The sequence below is a fragment of the Haematobia irritans genome, chromosome 3 (genome assembly GCF_050003625.1).
Source record: "Haematobia irritans isolate KBUSLIRL chromosome 3, ASM5000362v1, whole genome shotgun sequence".
NCBI classification, from domain to species: domain Eukaryota; kingdom Metazoa; phylum Arthropoda; class Insecta; order Diptera; family Muscidae; genus Haematobia; species Haematobia irritans.
The window spans coordinates 154286905-154313498 of record NC_134399.1 but is presented as its reverse complement, the minus strand read 5'-3'; the positions used below and the strand labels follow the sequence as shown (position 1 = coordinate 154313498).

At 30.9% G+C, this 26594-nt stretch overlaps 1 protein-coding gene and 1 long non-coding RNA gene across 2 annotated transcripts in view; one reads left to right on the top strand and one right to left on the bottom strand.

Moving 5' to 3' along the window:
• The window catches only part of LOC142228077 (uncharacterized), a 170696-nt gene that overhangs the window by 116768 nt on the left and 27334 nt on the right, over nucleotides 1–26594 (top strand). The gene's annotated exons all lie outside the window — the stretch shown is intronic.
• Nucleotides 21183–22003, bottom strand: LOC142230221 (uncharacterized). Its single transcript, XM_075300861.1, has one exon. The coding sequence runs from the start codon at nucleotides 21853–21855 to the stop codon at nucleotides 21316–21318; it is 540 nt and encodes a 179-aa protein (XP_075156976.1). The 5' UTR covers nucleotides 21856–22003; the 3' UTR covers nucleotides 21183–21315.

Below are 26594 nucleotides of genomic sequence, written 5' to 3'. Positions count from 1 at the left end.
AAAATTTTGTCAACATTTTATTTCTATAGAAAATTTTGTTAAAATTTTATTTCTATAGAAAATTTGGTTAAAACTTTGTCAAAATTTTATTTCTATAGAAAATTTTGTTAAAATTTTATTTCTATAGAAAATTTTGTTAAAATTTTATTTCTATAGAAAATTTTGTTTAAATTTTATTTCTATAGAAAATTTTGTTAAAATTTTATTTCTATTGAAAATTTTGTTAAAATTTTATTTCTATAGAAAATTTTGTTAAAATTTTATGTCTGTAGAAAATTTTGTCAAAATTTTATTTTATAGAAAATTTTGTCATAATTTTATTCCTATAGAAAATTTTGTCAAAATTTTATTTCTATAGAAAATTTTGTCAAAATTTTATTTTTATAGAAAATTTCCCAAAATTGTATTTCTATAGAAAATGTTGTCAAAATTTTATTTCTATAGAAAATTTTGTCAAAATTTTATTTCTATAGAAAATTTTTTCAAAATTTTATTTCTATAGAAATTTTTGTTAAAATTTTATTCGGTTCATAATCACGGTTGACACTCGAGCCAAAAATAATCTACCAAAATTTTATTTCTATGGAAAATTTTGTTAAAATTTGATTTCTATAGAAAATTTTGTTAAAATTTTATTTCTATAGAAAATTTTGTCAAAATTTTATTTCTATAGAAAATTTTGTCAAAATTGTATTTCTATAGAAAATCTTATTTCTATAGAAAATTTTGTTAAAATTTTATTTCTATTGAAAATTTTGTCAAAATTTTATTTCTAAAGAAAATTTTGTCAAAATTTTATTTCTAAAGAAAATTTTGTCAATATTTTATTTCTAAAGAAAATTTTGTAAAAATTTTATTTCAATAGAAAATTTTGTTAAAATTTTATTTCTGTAGAAATTTTTGTTAAAATTTTATTTCTTTAGAAAATTTTGTCAAAATTTTATTTCTATAGAAAATTTTGTCAAAATTTTATTTCTATAGAAAATTTTGTAAAAATTTTATTTTCATAGAAAATTTTGTCAAACTGAATTATATACGTACTTACCGAACTTACTGCTGTATATACTTGTTTGATTTAATATATACCACGTATGGACTAACATACAATTTAGAAGACGGTGTTAGGAGGTTTTAAGATACCTTGCCATCGCCAAGCGTTACCGTAACTTAAGTAATTCGATTGTGGTTGGCAGTGTTTAGAAGAAGTTTCTACGCAATCCATGGTGGAGGGTACATAAGCTTCGGCATGGCCGAACTTACGGCCGTATATACTTGTTTTTTTTTTTTTTTAATTTCTTCATACAAATTAACTTCAAAGGCACAAGTTCTAAAGTAAACGAAAACGGATATGAGAAGCCCATGTAAAATTCATTGGAAATGATCCATGTTTGCACTACATCCGGATCACAGATTGGGGATCAATCTGTCTGCGTGCAGACAAAAAACAATTTGGTGCCAAATTTCAGGACGATAGCACCATTTTGGTACACTAGAAAAAGTATGCCCGGTTCCAAAGATTTTGTCTTTGCACAAATGATTCCGAGCCAAAGAAGCGGCAAATTTAAGTAACGTTACCTTTAAGACAGAATTATTTTTTAAATTTGAGTTTTCCGTAATTAATTGTAGGAAACGAATTTTAATTTCTTCGTTTTTTTTTCAGGTTTTTTTTTTTCATGCGCAGTCAAAAACGCGTTAACGAAAATTTAATCATTAAATGAGCATTGTATTTTTTAAGATACAACAAGAAAAAATTCTTACGCCTTAAAAGTTTGACCGAATTCTATGAAATTAATTGTGTTTAATTTAAAACATCATAGCGTAGTTTTAAAAAATATGTTTTTCTATAGTTTTCTTGTGTAAACTGAAACCCAAATTGAAAGGTAATTGAAATTAAATTTTGACCGAAAATTAAAAAAAAAACATACAAATTGGAAAATAATTAATTTTCCCCAGAAATAAAAATAATGTTGATAAACAATTTGGGTAGCGTAATAATACCTCTATTCTCTACTATTTAAAATAGTTTATTTGTAAAAAAAAACTTAGTTTATTTCGTACTTTATCATTTAAGATACAAGTACTATTTTTGAATAGAAAAACGCAAAAAAAAATTAAAAACGTGCTATGAGATGTTTTTTTTTTTAGCCATTTTGCATACAATATTTTTTTGGAGGAATCGGTGTTCTTGTGCTTTGAAGGGTTAAATTTGCAGATTCAGACTCGAAAAAAAAAAACTTTATATGAGGGGAAATACATCTTCTGTGCTAAGAAAAATTTGCATTGGTATTTTTAGGACATGACATTTTTGGCCTCAAAAAAATATTTTTTTTTTCAGTGTAGGCTGTAACGTGATTACAATATTACATACGTATTTACATCGTCTCGGAATTTCTGCCTATTCAAGAAAAAAAATATACTTTTTATACTCTGTAATGGATAAATCGATGTGTTACAAACAGAATCACAAACTTATTATACCCCCATCACCATCCTATGGTCGAGGGTATAGTTAATTATGGAAATATGGATCCATTTATTGAATACATATTTTGTGCAATCATTTTGCCATTTTCTATGAATTCCGGGAAATTTTCATATTATTTCTCCATCGTAAACAATTCCTGGGGTATTAATTACTCTACTCGAGACACAAGTATGATCGTTTCATCAACCACTACAAGTATTGCCAAAAACAATGTGTGCTATACACAAGTATGTTGCGGGGCGGTAGCTACATTTCAATTGAATTCATTCTTCCAGAACGTCTGCTCAATTTACGTTTGACGGAAACAAAACCACATATGACTCAGACGGAGATATTTCACATTTAAAGATTTTTAAATTAATACCTAAAAGGTAATACAAAATTTAAAACGGTACAATGTTGGAATTCGTATATCCCGTTTTTTAATTTATTTAATTTACACCCTAATTTAGATCAGTGGGTAGGTAGTCTGATCATAAATGACATTTAGATGTAAACACAAGTTGCAAATACGTAATATCGCAGTAAATGCATTACAGTGGGTAGATACATTTCAATTGGGGATTTTATATAAAATTTTTTATTTGAATTCCGGACCATAATCGCTCCAAAATGTTAAAGATTTAATTCAATTTGGGCTGAGAGGAAACTTTAATGTTGCTGCACACAAATAGCGTTCATATGTCAAAACGTTCTAAAGACGTGTAACCTGAAAAATATCAAATACGATAGCAAATACAAACGTTTCCACGTTTGGGGGAATTTTTAGTATTAACATTTATTTAGAGTCCATGGTGGTGAGTATATATGATTCGGCCTGGCCGATCTTGCAATACTTGTCTCAAAAAAGTTAATTTTAGTTAGTATAGAGTATTTTTTATTTTTCAAAAAAAAAAAAACAAGTATATACGGCCGTAAGTTCGGCCAGGCCGAATCTTATGTACCCTCCACCATGGATTTCGTAGAAAAGAAGTTCTTTTACTAGAAATTTTGGACTATTTTTGGCGAATAACGCATATGTGTACTGAATTCTATTTTGCTAAGTTTTCTACATTATAAACAGAATTTTCACATATATATTTTTAATTAATTAATTAATACAAATGACCTGGCAACACTGCATCGTACATAATTTTCTTGTGAAAATAGTTTTTATTTGTTCTAAAAAAATATTTCGCCTTGACTGTTGCTGTATGTCGAATCGCAACTGCATAAATAGAGTTGGCAGATGGAAAGAATGTAATTTATTGCGTTCTAACAACCATGAAAAAGTGACCCATATCGGTTTATAATTATATATTGACTCCTATATATAAGACGATCAAGAACTAAAGTGGCTTGAATAGGTATTTCATTTCATTCATTTACAATTGAATACACCTTGCGAGTTTAAGTTGTCATATCTGTAGTACTATAAAGTTCTCAATTTTAATTGTAACATAATAATGAATAAATAAATAAATAAATAAATATAAAATAACATTTGAAGACAATGTTACCACAACTTCAGTAATTCGATTTTTAGTAGATCTTTGTACGCAGTCCATGGTGGAGAGTATATATGATTCGGCCTGGCTGATCTTGCAGTACTTGTCTCAACGAAGTTAATTCTAGTTAGTTTAGGGTATTTTTTTATTTAAAAAAAAAAAAAAACAAGTATATACGGCCGTCCTTTGTACCCTCCACCATGGATTGCATAGAAACTTCTACGAAAGTCTGTCATCCACAATCGAATTACTTGGGTTGTGGTATCTTAAAACTTCTTAATATGGTTTTCTACATTGTTAGTTAGTCCATACGTGGTATATACATATTAGACAAAAAAGGTATGTATAGGTAAGTCTACAAATAATTGCGAATCGACATGGACTTTTGCACGGTACGTAGAGAGCCAGAATTGAAATATGGGGGGCGCTTATATGGGGGCTATATACAATTATGAACTTGATATTGACCAATTTTTGTGTGATTGGGGATCGGTTTATCTGGGGGCTATATATAACTATAGACCGATATGGACCTAGTTAGATATGGTTCTTAACAGCCATATACTAGCTCAATGTACCAAATTTCAACTGACTCGGATGAAATTTGCTCCTCCAAGAGGCTCCAAAACAAAATCTCGGGATCGGTTTATATGGGGGCTATATATGATTATGGACTGATATGGACCACATTTGGCATGGTTGTTAGAGACCATATACTAGGTTAGGTTAGGTTAGGTTTGGTGGCAGCCCGATGTATCAAGCTCACTTAGACTATTCAGTCCTTTGATATACCACATTGGTGAACTTCTCTCTTATCACTGAGTGCTGCCCGATCCATGTTAAGCTCAATGACAAGGGACCTCCTTTTTATAGCCGAGTCCGAACGGCGTTCCACATTGCAGTGAAACCACTTAGAGAAGCTTTGAAACCCTCAGAAATGTCACCAGCATTACAGAGGTGGGATAATCCACCGCTGAAAAACTTTTTGGTGTTCGGTCGAAGCAGGAATCGAACCCACGACCTTGTGTATGCAAGGCGGGCATGCTAACGATTGCACCACGGTGGCTCCCGACCATATACTAAAACCACGTACTAAATTTCAGCCGGATCGGATGAAATTTGCCTCTCTTAGAGGGTCCGCAAACCAAATCTGGGGATCGGTTTATATGGGGGCTATATATATTTATGGACCAATTTTGGCATGATTATTAGAGACCATATACTAACACCACGCACCAAATTTCAACCGGATCGGATGAATTTTTCTCTTCCAAGGGGCTCCGAAGGTCAAATCTGGGGATCTGTTTATATATGGGCTATATATAATTATGGACCAATGTGGACCAATTTTTGCATGGATGTTGGATACTATATACTAACATCACGTACCAGATTTCAACCGAATCGGATGGATTTTGCTCTTCCAAGGGGCTCCGGAGGTCAAATCTGGGGATTGATTTATATAGGGGCTATATATAATTATGAACCGATTTCGACCAATTTTTGCATGGGTGTTTGAGGCCATATATTAACACCACGTTCCAAATTTCAACTGAATCAGATGAATGTTGGTCTTCCAAGAGGCTCCGAATGTCAAATTTGGTGATCGGTTTATATGGGGACTATATACATTTATGGACCGATGTGGACCAATTTTTGCATGGTCATTAGAGACCATATAGTAACACCATGTACCAAATTTCAGCCGGACCGGATGATCGGGGGACCGCAAGCCAAATCGGGGGATCGGTTTATTTTGCGGCTATATATATAATTATTGACCGATGTGGACCAATTTTTGGATAGTTGTTTGAGACCATATACTTACACCATGTACCAAATTTCAGCCGGATCGGATGAAATTTGCTTCTCTTAGAGTCTCCTCAAGCCAAATTGGGAAATCGGTTTATATGGGGGCTATATATAATTATGGATCGATGTGGACCAATTTTTGCATGGTTGTTAGAGATCATATGCTGACACCATGTACCAAATTTCAGCCGGACCGGATGAAATTTGCTTCTCTTAGAGGCTCCGCAAGCCAAATCGGGAGATCGGTTTATTTTGCGGCTATATATATAATTATTAACAGATGTGGACCAATTGCTGGATAGTTGTTTGAGACCATATACTTACACCATGTACCAAATTTCAGCCGAATGGGATGAAATTTGCTTCTCTTATCTCCTCAAGCCAAATTGGGAGATCGGTTTATATTGGGGCTATATATAATTATGGACCGATGTGGACCAATTTTTGCATGGTTGTTAGAGACCACATACTAACACCGTGTACCAAATTTCAGCCAGATCGGATGAAACTTGCTTCTCTTAGAGGCCTCGCAAGCCAAATTTGGGGGTCCGTTTATATGGGGGCTACACGTAAAAGTGAACCGATATGGCCCATTTGCAATACCATCCGACCTACATTAATAACAACTACTTGTGCCAAGTTTCAAGTCGATAGCTTGTTTCGTTCGGAAGTTAGCGTGATTTCAACAGACGGACGGACGGACAGACATACTCAGATCGACTCAGAATTTCACTACGACCCAGAATATATATACTTTATGGGGTCTTAGAGCAATATTTCGATGTGTTACAAACGGAATGACAAAGTTAATATACCCCCCATCCTATGGTGGAGGGTATAAAAAATTCCGAAAAATGCATGAAATCATTATTTGAATATATACTACTGGCCACACCCTCACGCATATATATATTTTCAGGATTGGTCCAAACAAAATATTGTTTGTATTGTTCAAACATAATATGTTTCACTCTAGGGCATACACTGGTAGTAAAAAATTTTAATGACATTTTCTTGTTGTGGATATATTTTTAAGGCGCCAATTGGTTACTTCCATTATTTTAATTACAGCATAATCTCTCCACGAAAAGAAAAAAACGTTTAGAAAACGTGTACCGAAAACGTTTTTCTTTTGTTAGAGTTTTTTGAATTGCTTCGAAAATTTTAAACTTTTATCACCAAAAAAAAAATCGTTTCTTACAAAATTTTTGTTTTTTCAATAAAAAAAGTTATTTTTGAAACAACAACACAGTCCATTTCGTTTATATCAAACACTGTTCTTTTCTGACCTTAGGTCTTTAATAAGACAGATTTTACAGTTCAAAATTTAATATACTACAATGTAATGTTGAACATTTTTTGGGAATCTTCCGAACATATCTGGAATATATGTAAAAAAAAACTTTGGTCGAAGCAGGGATCGAACCCACGACCCTTGGCATGCAAGTCGGACGTAGCAACCACTGCTCCACGGCGCCAAACTAAATGTTTGTTTCTGTTAAATAAAGTTTGTTTATTTGGTTCGTGGTGCGGCGCCCACGGCGCTATGCTATATAAATATAACTTATATGGATATTTATCTATTGATGACCATAACAGGTACATAGCTCAGTGGTTAGGGTGTTGGCTAACAAAGTACATGGTACGCGGTTCGATTCTCCGTCCAGGCGTAAGGTAAAAAAATTTTAAAAATTTATAAAATCGTATAATTTCTTCTACATTGTTGGTATTACAGGAAAAGGTGTTAAGAACTAAAAAACCCCGTCGATGTGAGAAAGATGTTAAGCAAAATGCAATTAGCAAGAAAATAATGTTTTTTGTTTGAGTTTGTCTTTATGAAATTGTTTTTACATCCTGGAAAAGAATAAACGTTTATCACAAAAAGTATATACTTTTCATCCAAATACACTTCCTTACAGCGAAAAGCAAATGAAAAACGAACTTTGTTTGTCTAAAATTTCGTTTGGGAGAAAAGAATTATTTTTTTGCGTGTACGTCTCTCTTTCTAAATACATATATGTTTATAGGCTATTCTCTAAATTAATATATGTTTGCAACCAAGCATATTATATTTATATACATTTAATGTCCCAAACATAATGTGTTCTAACATATTAACATATATGTCCCACACATGTTATGCTAGTTTATGAACATTATATGCTTGCACTTAAAAATATTGTCTTAAAAATTTTGAGTTCCAAACATATAATTTGAAAAACAGACTTTTTCGTCCGTGCATATAATTTAATCTTAGAAGATTATTTCATGCAAATATTGATCGTGAATGCACATCAAATTATCAGTCCGCTTGCTCCAACTTTGACACACACTCAAAACCCAGAGAACCCCCTAACATTTTTGCCGCAATGACGTTCCTTTCTCGCCAAACATAAAATGCTGGTCGAAATCTGAAATCCGTCCAAAAACAACATTTTTCTCTGGGAGGCGCCCATATTCCTTCTCTGGGTGCAGATCACGCATTTAGATAATAAAATTCAATAATTCGGAAACTTTGTTCGTTTGTAAGACGATTCATGGTGAAATTATAGGCCAAACTGGAGATGTTTGACAGAGAAACAAAACGCGAATCGTACTTCAGGTATTAAAATCAGTGTTTGTCCAAAATATAATAGCTGAAAAATCACCCTTTAAACTTTGTTGGTAATCCATGGTGGAGCGGACATATGATTCGACCTGGCCAAACTTGCGTTACACGTAGTTGGGAGAGGAGTTGTTTGGCTCTTAACCAGGGCTGCCAATAAAATTTCAAGAATAATCGTCACTTTTTCCGTAAAAATCGTCATAATCGTCACCTCCATTTTAAAAATCGTCAAAAAATCTGCATTGTTAATAATATTAAAACCAAACTAATTTTTTGGTAGAAAACATAAATATTTATTTCATATAAAGAACAGAAAATTAACACAACTATGCATTTCAACAACAAAATCATAATGAATTCAGTCTTGTATAAAAAAAAAAATAAAAAAAAAGAATAATCGTCACTTTTTTCCGAAAAAATCGTCATAATCGTCACCTCCATTTTAAAAATCGTCAAAAAATCTGCATTGTTAATAATATTAAAACCAAACTAATTTTTTGGTAAAAAACATAAATATTTATTTCATATAAAGAACAGAAAATTAACACAACTATGCATTTCAACAACAAAATCATAATGAATTCAGTCTTGTATAAAAATAAAATTTAAAAAAAAAAAAAACATTTTTATGTAATGCTATGCAATTCAATAAATAATATAATTTTTTTTTTTTAATATATAGTTTCACTTCAGTAAGTTTTTTATTTAAAAATAAAAATAAAGATCTTTAATATATACATATGTGTTGCCCGATTTTCCAAAATTTGACAATTTGCAAAATTTTATTAAAAGTTAAATTTTGCAAAATTTTCTTAGAAATACAATTTTGCAAAAATGTTCATAGAAATGCATTTTTGCAAGAATTTACTATAGAAAAATTTTCTTCAGATATAAAGGCTTGAGAAAGTTTTCTAAATTTTTTATAAAATTTTTTTTTATAAAAATTTTGACAAAATTCTCTATAGAAATAAAATTTTGACAAAATTTTCTATAGTAATAAAATTTTGACAAAATTTTCTGTAGAAATAAAATTTTGACAAAGTTTTCTATAGAAATAAAATTTTGACAAAATTTTCTATAGAAATAAAATTTTGACAAAATTTTCTATAGAAATAAAATTTTGACAAAATTTTCTATAGAAATAAAATTTTGACAAAATTTTCTATAGAAATAAAATTTTGACAAAATTTTCTATAGAAATAAAATTTTGACAAAATTTTCTATAGAAATAAAATTTTTACAAAATTTTCTATAGAAATAAAATTTTTACAAAATTTTCTATAGAAATACAATTTTGACAAAATTTTCTTTAGAAATACAATTTTGACAAAATTCTCTATAGAAATAAAATGTTGACAACATTTTTTATTGAAATACAATTTTGACAAAATATTCTATAGAAATAAAATGTTGACAACATTTTTTATTGAAATACAATTTTGACAAAATATTCTATAGAAATAAAATTTTGACAAAATTTTCTTTAGAAATAAAATTTTGACAAACTTTTCTATAGAAATAAAATTTTGACAAAATTTTCTATAGAACTAAAATTTTGCCGAAATTTTCTATAGAACTAAAATTTTGCCGAAATTTTCTATAGAACTAAAATTTTGACAAAATTTTCTATAGAACTAAAATTTTGACAAAATTTTCTATAGAAATAAAATTTTTACAAAATTTTCTATAGAAATAAAATTTTGACAAAAATTTTCTATAGAAATACAATTTTGACAAAATTTTCTTTAGAAATACAATTTTGACAAAATTCTCTATAGAAATAAAATGTTGACAACATTTTTTATTGAAATACAATTTTGACAAAATATTCTATAGAAATAAAATTTTGATAAAAATTTTCTATAGAAATAAAATTTTGACAAAATTTTCTATAGAAATAAAATTTTGACAAAATTTTCTATAGAAATAAAATTTTGACAAAATTTTCTTTAGAACTAAAATTTTGCCGAAATTTTCTATAGAAATACAATTTTGACAACTTTTCTGTAGAAATAAAATTTTAACAAAATTTTCGATAGAAATACAATTTTAACAAAATTTTCTATAGAAATAAAATTTTAACAAAATTTTCTATAGTAATAAAATTTTGAAAAAAACTTCTATAGAAATAAAATTTTGAAAAAAAATTTCTATAGAAATAACATTTTGACAACTTTTTCTGTAGTAATAAATTTTTAACAAATTTTTTTATAAATTCCATATAAAACATTTCTTTCGAGTAAAACAAAATTTTTATATATACTACCCACAAAAATTTGATCAACAACTTCAAGATATTTTTGTAATTTGGTCGATTTTTTATAGCATTTTCTTCAAATTTTGGTGGATTATTTTTGGCACGAGTGGCAACCGTGATACTAATACTGTAGATGTAAAGTGAGGTATAGCTCCTATATGTATGAAATCTCTAGCAAAAACTTGCAATTTCTCCATCTGACTATTCTCAAATGTATTCTCTCGTTTGATGGCTCTAAATGTGTAAACAAACTGATTCTAGCCCATATTTTTTAACTGAGCTAATATCGTTTGGGGCAAAAATCGGAAAATCGGAATTTGTTAATTTTTGAGTAAAAAATCGGCAAAATTGGCAGCCCTGCTCTTAACTGTTTCAAAAAAGTTAATTTCAGAACTAGTTATCTTCATGTAATGGCGGATGGTATAAGCAAGTTTTCCGGTCGTGCACAATCGTGATGCAATGAATGCATATTGCAATCAAACTCTTGTTTTAATTCGTCCCACTGTTTATTATAGTCTTACAACGAATTCACGAGACACTTAATTCGTAAGATACGACACGAGTATAACGCTTGATTAAAAAAAGTGAGGATGATGGCGGTGGAAAAAATAACAAAAGCACTAAAGTGTCAAACTTACAACACGATGAACAACAAAAGTTCACAAGTGAGAATATCTCTGTTTACTCTGTGTGAGAGATTCACAACAACAATAGCATTGTCAAACACAAAGAAGACAATCGACTGTAATAATTTCCTTCTATAGCTGGGCTATGACGCACTAGCCATCACTATATACAAAAATATGTTGACTCGTTGAGGTTGAAATGCTACGGTGGTGGTGGAGAAGAGAGAGAGAGAGCGAGCGAGAGATCGAGGTAGCATTCTTTATTATTATTATTCTTGATTTAATTAAAGCCTAAATCATACAACAAAAACTGCAAAATTTGTCAAACGACAAATGAAATCGTTTGAAGGCAAATAAATAAAGTGTCGACTTTACACAAAGCTAACATAACGAAATCAGTATTTCGCGAATAGCCAACGAAATCGCACACATCAAAAGAAACTCGACTGTCTCCCCAAAACAAAAAAAAGAAAAACTTAACAATCCGCCCTTCTTTATTTTGATCAAAGTTGAGTGCAACAAGGTGATCAAAATGAAACATCAAATTTTCTATACAACAGCTCTACTATTGGCATTGGGGGCTTTTGCCGTTAATGCAGATTTATTGGATTGTGATGAACAAAAATTACCAAAACTTTCGGATATTCCCGGATTAGGCCCTAAAGTGGCCAGCTCTGAAGATACTGGAGATAAAGTTAAAGATACTCTTAAAGACTGGGGTTGTAAAGTTAAAAAGACAGCCAGCAATATTGGGGACAGTGTCAAAGAGAAATCCAAACAGTGGGGAGACGATGTCGCCGAAGGCTTCAAGAAACTCAAAGAGAAGTCCAAGGACTTGGATCTACAATTGAAACGAAATTCCATGATTTTAAGGAACGTTTGAGTGGAGATTCTCATGAACATACAACAAACAATAAGGATAAGAAATTCTTTGCCGAAAATGTGGAAATGATCAATCCTGATATACTGAAAGCCGATCAAGAGTGTGGTCATGGTCATATATTGGATGCTTTGGGTATTTGCAAAAAGTTAAGAAAGTAAATAACATTTTTGTGAAAAGTTTTTATATTAATGATGAGTGGCGATAGCCATATATTTGTGTCTAGCTGAGATAAATACCAAAGTGTTTTTTTTGTATTTTTGTAAATTGTAAAAATGATATAGTATTAGTGAAATGTAAAAACATTTTAATAAAATATAGTGCGATAAAAAGGAAGTTTTGTTTGTCAATAAAAAATTTGAGAAGGTGTTTGAATAATTTTCCCTAAATATAGTCATTCCGTTACGCATCGAAATATTCGGCCAACACTCCAAAAAGTATATATAAAAATTATGAGTCGAACTCAACAAACTTTCATTTTGAAACTTTGCACAAGTAGTTCTAATAATTGTAGGTCAGATGATGTTACAAATGGGTCATTGCAATATACATTTCAAGCAATCCGGCCGAAATTTGGTACGTGATGCGCATTATTGTTATACCAACCACCAGAAAATGATGATGGCGTTATGCCCAGCAAAAAAATGGAGCACTATTTCAGCAGGATTGTAAGGGAGAGAGAGGCAGTACCAACTGCTTACAAAACAACCGAATCAGCGCTGATTTTGTGGGCGATGTCCCGATTTACAGCAGCTTCTACATAGCACTGATATAATTGCTCATTTTAATAGAAATGTTGCCTAGAAGTGATATATAATCTTGAGAATATGATTGTTGGCGTGAAGGAAAGCAGCACTAAATGCATGAAAGATCTATACTGTATGAATTGGTTGCAATAACGTAAATGAATGATCATAACTAATTTGATTTCTCGTTTACGTTATTGCCACCGATTCATGCAGTGTGGATGCACTGCCTACTTTATTGTACACCAAAAAGCGCAGCTAAACTCTTACTGCTGAATTATTTCTGTGCTGGGTAATAAGTTTGTCATTCGTCATATAAAGTATAATATACTTTATATGACATATTAGGTATATTCTTGTTCAGGGGGTAATTCTAAGACGATATCTCTCTTCAATAATGAAGTTGTCGCACAGAAACGAACTCGTCTTTTGTCTACGTGTAGGTCAAGTTCGACGATGAGTTATATCGGCTCATTTTTCGATATATCCCCCATATTGACCGATCTTCCGATTTGATTTCTTGTAATTGGTAAACTAGAGGTATTTTAGGTCTATAAATACACGCACCACAGAGAAGAGATTGGTTGGAAATCGGTTGTACTAATGAACATTCTACGTTAAGAATTATAAATCGGTTGCGTCAACCTATGTTCAACATTTAAAAAAATTTATACGTCCTCTGTACGATTTGGTGATGGTTTCCACAGACAATCTTTAATGATACAATACAAATAGTTGTAGCAACCAAATATCCCTACTACAAAAAAATTTATAAATAAATTTATAAATAAATAAATTGACCTACCTTAAATAAACACCGTAACTGACATTCGGCAATCATCACTTACATACGGTAGTCATAGCCGAATATTATTTAAAATATTTTTCAAACGTCATTTCTGTTATTATATTGTCAATAAATTCATATTTAACAGTATATTTATATAGAAACTTAAAATCAAATCCAATAAATGCGGCCAAAAGTTATTCCAGGATTAATCTTAGGTGCCTTTCGTCAAGGACAATAATCAAAATATTATTCAGAAAATATCGCAACTTCAAATGATGGACCTATGAAAACAACAACATCGGTTTGTATCGGAACTGTATTTTGTTAGGGAACATAAATTAACTCCATGTTCGGAACTTACAGGATCGGATGAAAACGGACATAAAACTGAAGGTTTTGGTGGATGTTGGAACGTATGATTTTACTTCATCTATAGGATTTTGTTAGTGAAAAGGATAAACATGCTCCCTCATTTTGCTCTATTTTTTGGGAACATGTGCCGGAAGACGAATTTGATGTATATGATTTTCACAACTATGTGGTAGTCAGCACTTTAATTAGCTCCCCAACGCTATTGAATATTTGAAAGATCGGACAAAATGAAGATATATGTTATCTCCCACATACATCGCCCAATTTTGTAACTATAATCTCTCTTTACTTTAGTACATATTTTATTATAATATCTCTGTATATATATAATATATATATATATATATATATATATATATATATATATATATATATATATATATATATATATATATATATATATATATATATATATATATATATATATATATATATATATATATATATATATATATATATATATATATATATATATATATATATATATATATATATATATATTATATATATATATATATATATATATATATATATATATATATATATATAAAATTTCGATATAAAACTCACATAATTTGAAATTATAATAAAGACCGAACTCCAAATTCGTACTTTTTGTAATACAGATAATTTTCAACTCAGTTGTAGGAATCCTTAATGTTGGACTTCACAACCGAATTATGGTGGTACCGATAACCTGCACATTAATATGACATAAGTTGTAATTGCCGTAATTTGGTTGAATCGACCGAATTCTTCAGTTGACACAACTGCCAACAGGTAATTGCTGCAACTGCCAAAATGAGGTTGGCAATAAATTCGGTTATCACAATCTGTATTCTCTGTGCGGACGTTTCGGTGTAAAAATTATATGTTTGGAACTCAAATTTTTAGCACATTATTTTTAAGTGCAAGCATATAATGTTCATAAACTAGCATAACATGTTTGGGACATATATGTTAAAATGTTAGAACATATTATGCTTTATTATACCCTTCACCACTACTGTGGTACAGGGTATAATAAGTTTGTGCATTTGTATGTAACGCCAAGAAATAGTGGTCATAGACCCATCATTTAGTATACCGATCGGCTTAGAATTAAATTCTGAGTCGATTTAGCGATGTCCGTCTGTCTGTTTGTCTGTCCGTCCGTCTGTCTGTATATGTAATTTTGTGCACAAAGTACACCCAGAGAAGGAATATGATCATCTCAAACATGTTTTAAGAGCAAAATGTTATTTTTGGGTGGTGACCATGTAACATGGTTTTCGCAACCATGTTATTTTCTCGGAAATCATGTATCCGATTTCGGCAAGCAGGTTATATTTGACGAGAAAATAACATTTTAGTGACAAACATGTTACATGGTCACCATACAAAAATAATATTTTGCTCTTGAAATATGTTTGAGGTGATCAAATTCCTTCTCTGCGTGTACAGCTCGCAATTTAAGTCCGATCGTCCTCAAATTTGGCATAGGGCCGTTTCTTGGGACAGAGACAATCGCTATTGGTTTTGGAAAAAATCGGTTCAGATTTAAATATAGCTGCCATATATATTTATCACCGATGCGGTCATAGTTAGCGTGTTTATCAACCGATTTTCTTGAAATACCGTACATCCAAATATTTTAAGAATCTTGAAAACCATGCAAAATATCAGCCAAATCGGTTCAGTTTTAGATATAGCTCCCATATATATCTTTCGCCCGATATGCACTTATAGGGACCCAGAAGCCAGAGTTTTCTCCCGATTAGCTTGAAATTTTGCTGAAGGAGTACAATTGGTAGTATAGTCCTTGTAAAATCGCCACTGCTCAGTCGAAAACTTGTAAAACTGACTCTAATTTTCCTAAACTTCTAATACATATATATCGAGCGATAAATCATAAATAAACTTTTGCGAAGTTTCCTTAAAATTGCTTCAGATTTAATTGTTTCCCATATTTTTATACCCTGCGGCACACTGTGGAACAGGGTATTATAAGTTAGTGCATATGTTTGTAACACCCAGAAGGAGACGAGATTGACACATGGTGTCTTTGGCAATAATGTTCAGGGTGGGTCCCTGAGTCGATATAACCATGTCCGTCTGTCCTTCCATCCGTCCATCCGTCCGTCCGTCTGTCTGTGAACACATTTGTGTGATCAAAGTCTAGGTCGCAATTTAAGTCCAATCGCCTTCAAATTTGGCACTTGTTCCTAATTTGGGTCAGAATAGAACCCTATTGATTTTTGAAGAAATCGGTTTAGATTTAGATATAGCTCCCACATATATCCTTCGCCCGATATGCACTAATATGTACCCAGCAGCCAGAGTTTTATACAGATTTGCTTGAAATTTTGTACAAACATAACACTTAGTCGTATAGTCAAGTGTGCAAAATTTGATTGAAATCGGTTCAGATTTAGATATAACTGCCATATATATCTTTCGCCCGATATGGACTTATATGGCCCCAGAAGCCAGAGTTTTGGCCCAATTTGGTTGAAATTTTGCACTAGGAGTGCAATTAGTAATATAGTCATGTGTGCCAAATTTGATTGAAATCGGTTCAGATTTAGATATAGCTTCCATATATATTTTTCGCCCGATATGCACTTATATGGCCCCAGAAGCCAGAGTTTTGGCCAAATTTGGTTGAAATTTTGCACTAGGAGTACAATTAGTAATATAGTCATGTGTCCCAAATTTGATTGAAATCGTTTAAGATTTAGATAGAGCTCCCATATATATGTTTTTCTGATTTCGACAAAAATGGTCAAAATATCAACATTTTCCTTGTAAAATCGCCACTGCTTTGTCGAAAAGTTGTAAAAATTACTCTAATTTTCCTAAACTTGTAATACATATATATCGAGCGTTAAATCATAAATAAACTTTTGCGAAGTTTCCTTAAAATTGCTTCAGATTTAAATGTTTCCCATATTTATACCCTTCACCACTACTGTGGTACAGGGTATAATAAGTTTGTGCAATTGTATGTAACGCCAAGAAGGAGTAATCCTGGACAAACCTTTTAGTATACGGATCGGCTTAGAATTAAATTCTGAGTCGATTTAGCGATGTCCGTCTCTCTGTCTGTCTGTCTGTCTGTATGTCCGTCTGTCTGTCTGTCTGTTGGTGTACTTTTGTGTGCAAAGTACAGCTCGCAGTTTTAGTCCGATTGTCCTAAAATCTTGTATAGGGTCCTATTGCGGCTTAAAGACGATCCCTATTGATTTTGGAAAAAATCGGTTCAGATTTAGATATAGCTGCCATATATATTTTTCGCCGATCTGGTCATAATTGGCGTGTATATCAACCGATCTTGCTCAAATTCCGTACATCCGAATATTTTATGAGTCACGAAAAACTTCCAAAATATCAGCCAAATCGGTTCAGATTTAGATATAGCTCCCATATATAGCTTTCGCCCGATTTACACTCATTTGCCCACAGAGGCCAATTTTTTGCTCCGATTTAATTGAAATTTTGCATAGGGAGTAGAATTAGCATTGTAACTATGCGTGCCAAATTTGGTTGAAATCGGTTCAGATTTGGATATATCTCCCATATATAGCTTTCGCCCGATTTACACTCATATGACCACAGAGGCCAATTTTTAACTCTGATTTAGTTGAAATTTTGCATAGTGAGTAGAATTAGCATTGTAACTATGCGTGCCAAATGAAATCGGTTCAGATTTGGATATATCTACCATATATAGCTTTCGCCCGATTTACACTCATATGACCACAGAGGTCAATTTTTAACTCCGAGTTAGTTGAAATTTTGCACAGGGAGTAGAATTAGCATTGTAGCTATGCGTGCCAAATTTGGTTGACATCGGTTCAGATTTAGATATAGCTCCATAAGCGTAGGAAGGCCTCTGTGAAGGGGGCTTAGACCCCCCAGAAAAATTTTAGCCCCCCCAGAATTTGAAAACCTATTTACGATTTTACATTTTTATAAAAATTAAACAAGTATATACTCGTACAACGCACAAAGTTCCACTAAAGACTTTCATGCGCAATCGCATTACTTGGGTTGTGGTAGAAGTCTGATATTTATGAAATAAAGCTGTGGTTGAACTTTATGATTTAGTTGAATAACTAAAGCTCCTTTGTTATTTTGTTTAGTCTGGTGTAGTCAATTTAATTAAAAAATAGTAATTGATATTAAAACTATTCTTTCATAAATTAATATCTTAATAATGCTGCAAAAAAGCGTCGCCAAAAAAGAAGTGAAAATGTTCTTTTTGGGTCTGGAAGTGGTACAAAATTGGCGGAGAATGAATGTAATATGAACTTGTCATAGAACGAATGTCCACCGTTTCAACAGCGTTGCAATGAATTTGCATCACTTCTTAAGGTGTGATCCGAATTCAGTGTTTTGAATGTGAATTAAAAATGTTGTGATATTTTCTCAAATAAATAATTTTTATACTTTTTTATGATTTTTAATGCATTCTAACGCTTGTTTGAAACGTTTCCCCTCGAATATTTTCAAATATTATCGATTTTTCTATAATCGATTTAGCATTTTTGTGGCAAAATTTGAATAATTTGTACCATTTTATTTATTCTTACTCTTTTTTTGAACTATTTGAAAAAAGAAAACAAAAAATTACGCATTAAAATATGAAAAAATGAAGTAAATAACTTCCTGTGTAGTTAAAATAGTCAACTTCTTTGTGACGACATTTTTGGAAGTGCTTTTAAAGTTGTGCCTTTAGAACAACTCTCAATTTTTTGCTGGGAAAAGTGTGGAACTACCCTACGGGAAATGGATCAACCACAGAACTGGTACAGGACTAGTCTCTGGTGTGTATGGACCAGTCCCAGTTCTGGTCAAAACGTATGGAAGGGACCGTCCACTTTAACATGGGTTTGTCATTGACGGAGTAAATATACATTTTAGGACGCGTCTTGGACTCGTCCTAAAGGACACTTCCTGGGACAATTTAGCAGGAGCACCCCATAAACAGTCTCGGACAAACTCTTAGAAATCTCTTTCAATTTGGGCTCCTAATCGAACCCAAAATGAAAAAAAAAACTTTTGAAATATATCGAACAAAAGGTTATTCTGATAATTTTATTTCTCTAACGGCCATTTTCATGTATCTCCGTTAGACTTTAACTCCCAGTTAACAGAAAGTAAAATCGAAATATCTTCTCTCCGGTTAACTTTAAATGAATTTTTTTTAGCAGTTAAGTTCCTAACTGGCATATGGAATATATAGACAAGATGACAGACATGTCCATAGTACGGTTTAAAAGTTCGTTAGCTAACGTAGCACTAACGGAGCTTCCTGAAAATGGGGATAAATGTGAAAATTGCAACTAACTGGAGCACAGGTACCAGTTCTGTGATAGGTCCGTCAATGGCAATTTGCACCAAATTCCCGTAGGGTACTTTTAGTTGCTTTATTATAAATGGATTGTCGAAATATTTTGATGTCTATTTTTTATTCAATTTTATGAAATAAAACATTAGTTGAACCTATAAGTTCAGTCCATAAAGTTTTAGCTAGGGGGGCTATAGCCCTCCCTACACGGATGAAAAAGACTGTTTTTCATATGTTTGGCTATAAACATTATATGTTTGGAACACAAATTTTTAAACACAATATTTTTGAGTGCAAGCATATAATGTTCATAATCTAGCATAACATGTTTGGGACATATATGTTAATATGTTAGAACATATTATGTTTGGGACATAAAATGTTTGTAAATATAATATGCTTGGATGCAAACATATATTAATTTAGAAATAGCCTATAAACATATATGTGTTTAGTAGCTTGGAGCGCTATTTAACAGGGAGCGATATTGAATTAAGTTGGTGGTTGTTGCTTGTTATTACAAAATTAACATTTTATTTTTCCTTGGTCAATTGATCAGATACTTCTTTGATCCTTACAAACTGTGTGGTCCGCTGTTTGAATCCCCGTCCGGCAAAAGGTAAAATTAAAATAAAAACAAAAATCATAAAATTGAATAATTTCTTCTACAATGTTTGTATTGTTTGAAAAAGGTGCTAAGAACTAAAAAATCTCGTGGAAGTGAGAAAGATGTGGGGGAATATACAATTGGGCAGAAACAAAATTTTGAGCATTCAGGTCGAAAACCTATGTTGTTAGCACCTATATTACCTGTTTATTTTCATAATTCATTATGATTGTAAATATATAAATAAATAAATAAAATTTTGAGCACAATATTGTTTGGGAGAATTTTTTTTAAGCATATAATATTTTTGGGTGCAAAATGCTTCCAAACATATTATATGTTCACATAATAACATATTGTTTTTTGGAAGACAACATTATTGAATTTGGATGCAAAAATACAAAATGTTTGGAACTTAGACTACCCAAACATATATTGTTTAGACCAATATGCTTTCAAACATATTATATATTGGAAGAGATCAAACATATAAATGTTTGGGCAATACCCAAAAATATATATGCTTGAAGCAAAATATGTTTGGGAGTATATGTTACAGAAGCGATTTTTTGTGAGCGTGTAGGAAAATTGTCTAGCTACGCTAATGTATAGCTCCCATATATATGTTTTTCTGATTTCGACAAAAATGGTCAAAATACCAACATTTTGCTTGTAAAATCGCCATTGCTTAGTCGAAAAGTTGTAAAAATTACTCTAATTTTCCTAAACTTCTAATACATATATATCGGGCGATAAATTATAAATAAACTTTTGCGAAGTTTCCTTAAAATTGCTTCAGATTTAAATGTTTCCCATATTTTTTTTTTTACTAACATTGTGTTCCTCCCTAGTGCGGACTTAAATTTTGAGTCTATAGATTTTGTAAAAGTCTATCAAATTCTGTCCAAATCGAGTGATATTTTAATGTATGTATTTAGGACAAACCTTTATATATAGCACCCAACACATTTGACGGATGTGATATGGTATCGAAAATTTAGATCTACAAAGTGGTGCAGGGTATAATATAGTCGGCCCCGCCCGACTTTAGACTTTCCTTACTTGTTTTCTATACAACGCCGTCCGTTATCATTCTGATGAATTCACTTGGATTTGAATAGTGTTTCAGAACCTTTTAAATTTCTATTTTCTAAGAAGGATACAATAAATAATGATCTACCAATTTTTTTTTATAATTTTATTTACTGCAGATTTTTTGTATACAATAGTCAAAGCAAATATCCTGCACTTAAAATAAAAAAACCAAACTCCTCTTCCCATAGACTCTTAAAACTATTATCCATTCAATTCTTTATTTATTTAAAACCTTCATAATCTTTCAATTTCTTACAATTACCCAATGCATCCAGTATATGACCATGACCACATTCCGGATCAATGTGAACTACAACTGTTTTTGTGAAGTCATCCGGAATATTTTTGAGAAAAAGTTTTTTCTCTTTAATCTCCACAGATTCATCGGAATCCTTGCTTATGCGTTCTTTAAAATCTTGATATTTGGTTTCCAATTTTTTGTGTATATCTTTAGATTTCTCTTTGAGTTTTTTAAAACTTTCACGTATACTCTCAGCCCATTGTTTGGTCTTTTCACGAACATTATCACCCAGATCAGAAGTTTTCTTCTTCAGCGTACAACTCCATTCTTTGAGAACATCCTTAACTTTGGTATTTTTATCCTCTTCGCTACTTGCCACTTTAGCGCCAAATATTGGAACATCGGGGAGTGAAGGCATAAGTTTCTTATCATCACATTCGATTAAATCCCCATGAATGGTGGTAAATGCGGATAAAACTAGAACAAAAGTCGTTATCAGTATAAGTTGTGGGTGTTTCATATTGGTCGTCGTTGATCCCCTTTTCAATGCAGAAATTTCTTTTTCTTTCAGACCCTATGTGATTTCGTTGATGCCTCACGGATTACTGACTGACATTCATCGCCTTCTTGGATAAATATCTGTCTTCTCGCTTAACAATTACGATTTTCTATTGTTGAGCGATTAGGCTCTTAATTGAATCAAGTATGGTTGCCTTTTTATCTGTGGCCTTTCGGTGGGTCGATTTCCAAGAACTGATATCATTTCTCCCTGGGTGATCGTTGTATGCAGTATTTGCAATCTACAAATTTGAATGATAAGTAATGTTATAATAGGGTTACTATTCAATAGTTTAATGTAAATTGTGTTGTTGTTACAAAGAATATTCGGAGAAAATTCTAAATTTAAACTCTTAGACTGATTTTCTTATCGTTTCACTATTACGTAGTTAGGGGTTAAACAATTTTGATATAACTAAAAGTCATTAATAGATATATTCGAACCGACACACTTATCGGACAGAATTGAGTTCATGGATTACAAGCAGAAAACGACTGAGTGCGCAACACTGGCTTAGATGTATCATAGTGGACATGAGACAGGGAAGTCCAGGTTATTTTAGGCTATTTTATTTTTGTATAGAAAATTTTCTCAAAGTTTTTGTTCTACAGAAAATTTTGTAAAATTTTCAGTTCTATAGAAATTTTTGTCAACATTTTGTTTCTATAGAAAATGTTGTCAAAATTTTTTTTCTGCAGAAAATTTTGTCAACATTTGCTTTCTGTAGAAAATTTTTCCAAAATTCCATTTCTATAGAAAATTTTCTTAAAATTCTATTTCTATAGAAAATTTTGTCAAAATTGTATTTCTATAGAAAATTTTGTCAAAATTGTATTTCTATAGAAAATTTTCACCCATGGTCCGATATCCACTTCAATTCCACTTCCACTATTCACGTCAAATCCACGAACGTGAAAATTTGGTGTTCTTAATTCCACGTTCTTTTTTGAACTTTTCTGTAACCAGCTGGGTTGCACAAATCACTCAAAAATTCACTAAAGCCGAAATCAAAATAAGTGGAATCAATAGACTTATTATAATTTATTATTTCTATACCCTGCGCCACACTGTGGAACAGGGTATTATAAGTTAGTGCATATGTTTGTAACACCCAGAAGAGACGAGATAGACACATGGTGTCTTTGGCAATAATGCTCAGGGTGGGTCCCTGAGTCGATATAACCATGTCCGTCTGTCCGTCCGTCCGTCTGTCTGTGAACACATTTTTGTGATCAAAGTCTACGTCGCAATTTAAGTCCAATCGCCTTCAAATTTAGCACATGTTCCTAATTTGGGTCAGAATAGATCCCTATTGATTTTGAAAGAAATCGGTTTAGATTTAGATATAGCTCCCATATATACCTTTCGCCCGATATGCACTAATATGGACCCAGCAGCCAAAGTTTTATACCGATTTGCTTGAAATGTTCTACAAACATAACACTTAGTTGTATAGTCAAGTGTGCAAAATTTGATTGAAATCGGTTCAGATTTAGATATAGCTCCCATATATATCTTTCGCCCGATATGGACTTATATGGCCCCAGAAGCCAAATTTTTGGCCGAATTTGGTTGAAATTTTGCACAGGGAGTAAATTTAGCATTGTAGCTATGCGTGCCAAATTTGGTTGAAATCGATTCAGATTTAGATATAGCTCCCATATATATGTCAAAATACCAAAATTTTCCTTGTAAAATCACCACTGCTTAGTCGAAAGATTGTAAAACTGACTCTAATATTCCTAAGCTTCTAATACATATATAGCGAGCGATAAATCATAATAAAAGTTTCCTTAAAATTGCTTCAGATTTAAATGTTTCCCATATTATTTTACTAACATTGTGTTCCACCCTAGTGCATTAGCCAACTTAAATTTTGAGTCTATAGATTTTGTAAAAGTCTATCAAATTCTGTCCAAATCGAGTGATATTTAAATGTATGTATTTGGGACAAACCTTTATGTATAGCCCCCAACACATTTGACGGATGTGATATGGTATCGAAAATTTAGATCTACAAGGGTATAATATAGTCGGCCCCGCCCGACTTTAGACTTTCCTTACTTGTTTTAATTAAAAATGACGCAGTTTTAATAAAACTCATGTATTAAATATAAAACATTTCAAATTTTGTACGCGAGTACTTTTTTTAATCGGAAATACACCCATCTTGGACATAATTCAACTTTCACCAAGAAATTAAGATTAAGGGATTGTAGCTATATGGGAAAATGATGCACAGTGGTGGAGAAAAAATGATTCAACTTGGGAGAAATGATTCTCGTATATAATTTCCATAAGAAATTAGCATATAAGACCCAAATTGAATCATCTCACCCAGCCAGATCTTACTAGAGACTATGGAAATGTGGATTAGCCAACACTGAAACATATGTATAGTCAGGCTTGTAAGATGAGTATCTGGCATTTTCTTTTCAACAGCATAATAACACCAATTCCTTAGTCTTCATGTCCAATTAGCTCGCATTTAAAATTGTAATTAATGTAAAGTAATTGCTTTGGACGAAAACCCAGCCTGCGTTGATATCAGGCTAACATAAAAATATTTTATTTCTATAGAAAATTTTATCAATATTTTATTTCTATAGAAAATTTTTTCAAAATTTTATTTCTATAGGAAATTTTGTCAAAATTTTATTTCTAAAAAAATTTTTTTTTCCATATTTTATTTCAAATTAAAATTTTATCAAAATTTTATTTCTGTAGTAAATTTTCTCAAAATTGTATATCTTTAGAACATTTTGTCAAAATTTTATTTCTATAGAAAATTTTGTCAAAATTTATCTCTATGGAAAATCTTGTAAGAATTTTGAATCTATAGAAAATTTTGTAAAAATTTTTATCTCTTTTGAAAATTTTGTCAAAATTTTTACAAAATTTTATTTCAATAGGAAATTTCGTCAAAATTTTATTTCTATAGAAAAATGTTGTCAAAATTTTATTTCTATAGAAATTCTTGTCAAAATTGTTAACTCTATTATAAAATGTTCTGATAATGTTATTTCTATAGAAAATTTTATCAATATTTTATTTCTGTAGAAAATTTACTCAAAATTTTATATCTTTAGAACATTTTGTAAGAATTTTATTTCTATAGAAATTTTATCAAAATTTTATTTCTGTAGACAATTTTATCAAAATTTTATTTCTATAGAAAATGTTCTAAAAATTTTATTTCTACAGAAAATTTTGTCAAAATGTTATTTCTATGCAAAATTTTGTCAAAATTTTATTTCGATAGAATAAAAAAAAATTTTCCTTATGGAGGAGTTAGCATAAAGGGCCCAAAATTGAGTTATCTCTCCCAGCCAGATCTATACTAAAGGCTGTGGAAAGGTTCATTCGCCCGAACCGAAACATGTACAGTCCAGGCGTGTATAGATTGGTATCTGGCGTTTTCTTTTCAATGGCTCTATTAACCATGTTCCTTAATCTATATCTGTCCATAAAGCTCGAAAAATAATTGTATAATTAGATATAATGCATTTGGACGTCAATTGCCTGTTTCGGTATCAGGCTAACATGTAATATAAAAATTCTATTTCTATAAAATTTCTTTGAAAAATTTTATTTCTATAAAAAATTTTGTCAAAATTTTATTTCTATACAAAATTTTGGCAAAAATTTATTTCTGTAGAAGATTTTGTCAAAATTTTATTTCTATAGAAAATTTTGTCAAAATTTTATTTCTATAGAAAATCTTGTCAAAATTTTATTTCTGTAAAAAATGTTGTCAAAATTTTATTGCTATAGAAAATGAAAATTTTGTCAAAAAAGTATTTCTATAGAATATTTTGTCAAAATTGTATTTATATAGAATATTTGGTCAAAATTTTATTTCTATAGAAAATTTTTTCAAAATTTTATCTCTATAGAAAATTTTGCCAAAATTTTATTTCTATAGAAAATTTTGTAAAAATTTTATCTCTATAGAAAATTTTGTAAGAATTTTATATCTATAGAAAATTTTGTAAAAATTTTATCTTTTTAGAAAATTTTGTCAAAATTTTATTTCTATAGGAAATTTTGTAAAATTTTATTTCTACCAAAAATTTTTCAAAATTTTATTTCTATAAAAAATTTTGTCAAAATTTTATTTCTATAACGGCCATTTTCATATACACTGAAAAAACAGTGAACCCACCAGGAAAGATAACTTTCGATTAATTTTAGAAAATTTGGAACTTTTTTAGAAAATTTTAACTAAACGGTATTACAAGCGCTGGCATCACTCCGATATGGCAAAAATAAGTAAATATTTTTCGAAAAATTCAAGAAAATTTATTAGACATAACTAAATTTTTTCAGTAGTTAAAGAAAATTTTTTAGTTTTAAGAGAAATCTTGGAGTTCAAAATTGCAAGAATTTCTTTAGTGACATACGAAGTTCACGATGGACACATTTTTGGTAAAATTTACAAATTTAAAGAAATAATGAACTATTTTGTAAGAAATACGAAATTAGGAAATCTTTATGCTTTATTTGTGTATAACCTTTTCCCGTTTTTTAGTTCATTTAACTAACATACGCAAAAAATTATTTGACTAAAATAAACTTTTTCCAAACATAATGATTCTATGAACTAATATAAAGTTAATATGGTTTTAGTGAAATAGAGAGTTCACTTTTTTTTGGAGTGTAGCTCCGTTAGGCTTTAACTGCCAGTTAACAGAAAGTAA

Bases quoted from the DNA above. Each gene is read 5' to 3' on its own strand.
- LOC142230221 (XM_075300861.1), bottom strand. From the start codon at position 21,855: ATGAAACACCCACAACTTATACTGATAACGACTTTTGTTCTAGTTTTA.